We start from the raw sequence: 5,889 nt of genomic DNA, 5'->3' as shown, positions 1-5,889 counted from the left end.
CCGTGACCCGGGGCCCGGCCGCAGGTTCAAGCCCAGGCGCTCGAGGCGGGGCTGCCGCCTCCCTGGGCTCTGGGCCCCTGGTGTTGACCTGCGCGGGCCCGACAGGGGCAGGGACGGTGCCGTTTCCTACGGCGCCCCCTCTCGTGGTGAGAGGGGGGGCAGAAAGGGCCCCCTCATCTCCAGGAATCTGATTCCACCCCTGGGGGTCGCATCGGCATGTACAGAAACACAAAGGACCAATGAGTTGGGGAAGAGGCGCGGCTTCCCCACCTTCTGGGCTTTCACCAGCATCTGGAAAAACACGGAGAAGCCCCTGGCAGACAGAAGGATCTTCTCCTTCCAGCAGCTCTCGCGGTCGCAGGAGGCGTGTTCCAGGTACCAGCGGTGCTGCCTGCTCACCTTCTTCACGACCACCTGCGCGGGGGCAGACCCCGGAGCCGGACAATGGCTCTTCGCCTCCAAGGTGGGGCCCAGGGAGTGGGAACCAGGGCGGCGGGGCGCCCCTCCCCGGCGAGGACTCACCCCTTTGTCTTTGAGCACTGTCCAGATCTCGGGGAGAGCCTGCCTCAGCACCAGCTGGACCTCAAAGGCCTGGAAGCCTGCGCAGAAGACAGGTCCACACAGAATCACCTTCCCCTCCAGCGGGGCGGGCGCGGGGGTGGCCTGCACCTGTGCCTCAAGCCACCTGCCGGGAGCCCGCACTGGAACACCCGCAGCTTTGCCCCGGAGCCGCTCGTAAGTGGGGGACCCCAGCTGCTGACCCCACAGCTTAGAAATGGCAGGTATACACTGACAATTTTACTTTGAAACTAAACCCATCACTCACACACAGGGAAAAATAAGTTTCCAAAACAAAATTTAGTGAAAAGGGCGATGTTACTTTACATTGCTGCAACTGCCCGTGATGTCTGGGCTGACGCCTAGCTGCCCCATTCGGTCAGTTCTGCTTTGTCATTGCTGCAGACAGGAAAATCCCGCCGCACGCAGGGCCCGGTGTGGACTCGGAAGCCAACACCGACGCACTCTCTCAGCTGGGCCACGGCCGGCGCCGCTCCTGCGCCTTGCGCGACCTCACACCTGGTTGTTTGGGAAGCACCGTCTGGGTGGTCTTCCCAACGGCGGCACGCTTCGCCGCACAATTTGAACGAATGCGTTCGTACCACTGGCTGCGTGGCCAGGCCGCGGTCCGGGAAAGCTGACAGCCATGGCAGGAAGCCAGTCGACAGAATGTCAAGATTCGAATGGAAGCCTGAATTGTGTCACAAGCAGACACTCAGTTATTCTCCTTGAAGGGACAGGCTGACTTTTCTCACTTGAGAAAATGGCTGAAGAGCTGCAGGCCCAAGTAACTACATTCAGCTCTTTCCAGAGCCGGGTAGGCCCAGCCCCCTGCCTGCACAGGGCGGCTCCCGGGGACAAGCACTGGCGGGGGTGCCCGGCGCACCCTCATCCTGACTGACTGCGGTCAGGCCTCTCTGCAGCCACACACAGCACGTGAGCAAGGCCTGGACCGGAAGGAGAGGGGCACCCCCAAGTGCGCAAGCAGGTACCCCCTCCCCCTGCGTACCCGAGACCCCCGGCAGGGTCATCCAGTCGCCTTCCTCCGCCAGGTCCAGCCACCGCGTCACCTCGTCGATCACCACCTTGATTTGGTCTTTATCCAGAGAACTGAAAAAAAAAGGGAGAGAACAGCGAGGATCAGGGGAAACCACCGGGACCCCAAGTCACACAAGGGGGTCTGAGGCCTCCAGCTCTAACATGGTGACCTCAGCAAGACATCCACCCCATGTCTGGTGAATCTTCTGACCCCCCCAGCCTCTGGCCTACACCCTAGTTCTTATATGCACAAGTAAAAAAAAATTTCTTTAAAAAAAAGCTACATATTTATCAGATAATCTTTATGATCAGATAATCTTTAGGGGAAATAAAATCGTCAACATCACAGAAGATGATTATCCAGGCCAGGTAATGATTATCCGGAATGGCTCATTGACCAACATTCTAGAGTTAAAAGCTGCCTACTTTTCCGCCTGCCTGGCAAAGGCCGAGAATCTGCGGCCCAAAAGGCTCAACCGTTGTGTCCACAGCCAGAGTCGGCCGACCGGGGCGGCCTGGGCCACTCCTGCCACTCGGCCCCACCCCAGGGCCCTGCTCCAGTAGAGCCAGGCTTCAGGCAGCCCGGACCCTGCCCTGGGGGACACAGCAGGCTGGACAGAGCCCGGGCACGTGACCCCAGAGTCAGCCCTGAGGCCCCGCGAAGGCCCCGCGGCAGTCAGGGACCCCACAGGCCTGCCCCTCTGCAGGCTGCTCCCGCTCCGCTGAGGCCACCTGGCGTGACGAGTTCGGTCCCCGCTTCCCCTCTCGCTCGAGCAGCGAGGTCTTCTCAGGCTTCTCCTCATGGCGTCCAGCTGAGCCAGCGTCGCAGCTGAGGGCGACAGCCGAGGCCTGGCCACGGGGCGGCACATGCACCTGGAAAGGCCCGCAGGCGGCTCACCTGCGCCCCCGCCAGTTCCCGGTCAGGATGCTCTGCTTCATCTTCCTCTCCTGCTCCTCGTTCATGTACGGGATGCCCTTCTTGAGAAACTAGAGGCGGGGCGGACCACGAGCCGAGTCAGGGCACCTTCCACGCCGGGAGGGGGCTGCCGGGCACCTGGCCAGCCAGGGTCCACCCCGGAGGGGGGTGTGGGGGGGAGGCGGGCCGGCGGGGCCTCCTGCCTACCTTGTTGTAGTCGAAGCCGTACTGATTCAGGAACTGGACGCTGGAGGCCTGGAAGGAGAACTCCGAATCCAGAGTCCCAAATGTCGTCGGGAAGAGAAAGAAGTTGCAGGAATGAGCCACATACCTACAACAAACCAGAACACCAGGAGAAAGGCCACCGCCCCACGCATGTGACCTCCGGTCTGAGGGCGGCTTCAGAGCAGCGAGACACGGCTCAGCGTCGCTCTGCCTCGGAGCCATGACTGGCACTGGGGAGAGGAGGGTGGCAGGGCAGAGAGCCTGGGGACATACACAGACCCTGGGGGCCCATCAGCATCCTCGTTGACCCTCACCCTCACTGTAACTAGCCTGAAGGCACAACAGGAGCCAGCAGAATGGGGAAGGGCGCCCCAAGGGGCGCGACAGGGGTGTCTGCAAGCCCCCTGAGGTGCTGTGTCCAGAGACTAGGAGGAGGAGCGGGATCCACAGAGGAGCCAAAGGGATCAGGCTCGAAGCACAATAGCAGGGGGCAGGCAGAGGACATGAATGGCAGAGCCTGTTCTGAAAAGGCGGGTCCACGTACTTGTTCGTCTCGCCTTCGATGCTGGAGAACACCGACAGCCCTAGAGAGGACGGGAGCAGTGAACACCGGAGAACAGCAGCAGGGCAAGGGGTGAGCCTCGGCGCTGCCAGGCTCACAGCCGAGTTCCATCCCCCGCCAGGGAGGGACCCCCAGGGTGCAGCAGACCCCTCCTGTCTCCCCGCTGCACCCCTCAGCAGTGTGCTTCCTCAGTCAGCCTGTTCTGCTCCCCACTCTGTGTCTGGTGAATCTTCTCACCCCCCACACCTCTGGCCTTTACCCCAGCTCTTGTGTACATAAATAATAAAATGACATCTTTAAAAAAAAAAAAAGTCACCAGAGCTACAAAGACAAAACACTCTGAAAAGTACTTTGAAGTACTCTGCATGCCCAGGCCCCGCGGTGCCCTGAGCACTTCAATAAAAGACAGGGCAGATAGGAAACTTGAGAAGCGTCTGCCGGTAACTCACACTAGAGTAAATAAAAAATAATGGTAGGTGGTTCTGCAAACACGAAAGCAAATAATACTTTTTAAAAAACTTTATTTATACATGTACGAACTGGGGCACAGGCCAGAGGTGGGAGGGTGAGAGGACTCCCCAGAGACGGGGTGGGCAGCAGAACAGGGGAACCCGTGCTGCAGTGGCTGGGGACAGCATCAGTGCTGAGACTCCACCCGCGGACGACCAGAAGTATTAAGTGGACATTTTTATAGCTTTAAAATTCATCAAACAGGGTTCGCCCTGGTGGCGCAACAGGTTAGAGCACCGCATTATGAAGCTGTCCGAAGCCACTGCAGCATGAGTTCGATCCCCGGCCAGGGAGTGACCCCCTGGGCGCGGCAGACCTCTCCTGTCCTGCCTGCTGCTCCCCTCAGCAGTGGACTTCATCGATCTGCCTGTTCTGCTCCCCGCTCTGTCTCTGGTGAAGCCTCTCACCCCACCACACCTCTGACTGTACCCCAGTTCTGTAAGAATTAAAAAAAAATTCAAACACACTAAAAGCCAAAAAATACACGCTTCACTACTTTAAGATGTGGTCGTGAGAGCACCCACTGGGTGTGCGCCCAAGGAGGGACACACACCTCAGTGCTGTCCAGCACGTGCAGGGAGGCCTTACAATGACGACAGCGAGAACAACGGGGAAAGAGCCGAGGACAAGAGGGAGAGCACTGGCGCGCTCAGCCTGTTCTGGAAGCTGCGTTTGCTGGGCGGCGGGCAAGCTCTGCGCTCCCCTAATGACAGCGGCATCGAGAAGCTGCAGCGGAGACCGTGTGGCCGCAAAAGCTAAAATATTTACTATCTAGCCCTTGACCTTCGACCCTGTGTTAGGAAGTATAAATCAGAACAACAGAGCATGTTCCTCTACGAGGTGGGCAGCAGACGTGAGGCCGAAACGCCCGGGAGTGAGGGAGCAGCCACGTCCGCAGTAACGCGGGCGCGGACCACGGGGGTGGGCGGGGAGAGGCGTCCGGCTCACGACCCAGGCCGACAGGCACACACTGACCCTGCAGTCCCGGGGCCAGAGGGCATCAAACATACCTCCTCACAAGAGCACAGTTACCCGCCACCCGAGCCGGGGCACCCTCCTCTTACTACCCACAGCAGCAGAGTATGCGCTGGTGGGAGGGGCAGGTGCCTTTGGCTTGGAGCAGTACGCAACTGTCTGGAGGAAATCACGAGATCTGTACGTGCGGGTGCAGGAGGAGCGCTAAAGAACACTCGCGGGGGGGAAATGAAGAACACGCCTGTACTGGGACCCGGTTTGACTGCCTTCGTGAAGCGCAAGCACGCCCTTCCCGGGGAACTGGGCTCGGATTCCTGGAGCTGCGCATCAGGCCTGACACAGCTGCTAACAAAGCGCCCGGGGGCCAGGTCCAGGGGCATCACAGGTCGAAAACCCAACGAGCAGGAAAATGACTGTGGAAAACGGGAACGGAGACCCCGAGGAAACCTCCGGCAAGGCAGCGGCCGCACTCACCGATCTGGCAGATGGTGAACTGCTGGATGCTGTGCCGAGTCTTCAGGTACCACTCGGAAGGCAGGTCGAAGAGGCTGGAAGAAGCATCAGCTGCCCGTCCACACCACAGGCCGCGGCTCCCGCCTCTGCTGGCCGGCCCTCCCCCGGGCCCTCCGCTGGGCAGTGGGTTCCTTCCGTGCTGGGGGCATCTCCCACAGGCAGGGGCACAGGCCGGGTCCCCAGATGTGAGCACCCCACAGGAAGCCTCCCCACCCCATGCCCGAGCGGTGCCTGCTGGAAGGAGGGGACAGCGGAGGCCCTGCGGGGAGCCCCAGGCACGAAGCCTCCAGCTCAGCCCTCGGCAGCTCTGCCGACTTTACCTGATCTGCTGCGGCTGGGACACGTGAGAACGGAGCCCAGTGAACTCGATGTCCAGGCCTGCAAGGAGGCAAGAAAGGCGGCGTCTCCGGGGGGCCCAGGGGGCCCCTAGGGCAGGCCACTGCGTCCTCAGGCCACACATCCCCAGGGGGGCCACGGGGTCCCCAGGTCAGGTCACGGCGTCCTCAGGCCACACGTCCCCAGGGGGGCCACGGGGTCCCCAGGTCAGGCCACCGCGTCCTCAGACCACACGTCCCCAGGGGGGCCACGGGGT

The 5,889-nt window shown here is 60.9% G+C and overlaps 1 protein-coding gene across 1 annotated transcript in view; it reads right to left on the bottom strand.

Moving 5' to 3' along the window:
• Positions 1-5,889, bottom strand: part of PNLDC1 (poly(A)-specific ribonuclease (PARN)-like domain containing 1) — a 14,467-nt gene that overhangs the window by 7,626 nt on the left and 952 nt on the right. The window contains exons 3-10 of the mRNA XM_004674168.1: positions 5,618-5,723; positions 5,259-5,332; positions 3,282-3,321; positions 2,720-2,843; positions 2,495-2,583; positions 1,568-1,668; positions 523-599; positions 271-414 (exon numbers count right to left, since the gene is read on the bottom strand). Of these exons, the coding sequence (XP_004674225.1) occupies positions 271-414; positions 523-599; positions 1,568-1,668; positions 2,495-2,583; positions 2,720-2,843; positions 3,282-3,321; positions 5,259-5,332; positions 5,618-5,723 (755 nt within the window). The remainder of the gene's footprint in view (positions 1-270; positions 415-522; positions 600-1,567; positions 1,669-2,494; positions 2,584-2,719; positions 2,844-3,281; positions 3,322-5,258; positions 5,333-5,617; positions 5,724-5,889) is intronic.

The sequence above is a fragment of the Condylura cristata genome, unplaced genomic scaffold (assembly GCF_000260355.1).
Source record: "Condylura cristata isolate star-nosed mole 26May11 unplaced genomic scaffold, ConCri1.0 scaffold00001, whole genome shotgun sequence".
Classification (NCBI taxonomy): domain Eukaryota; kingdom Metazoa; phylum Chordata; class Mammalia; order Eulipotyphla; family Talpidae; genus Condylura; species Condylura cristata.
Note: the sequence above shows the minus strand (reverse complement) of the source record. Positions and strands in the feature narration are given on the sequence as shown.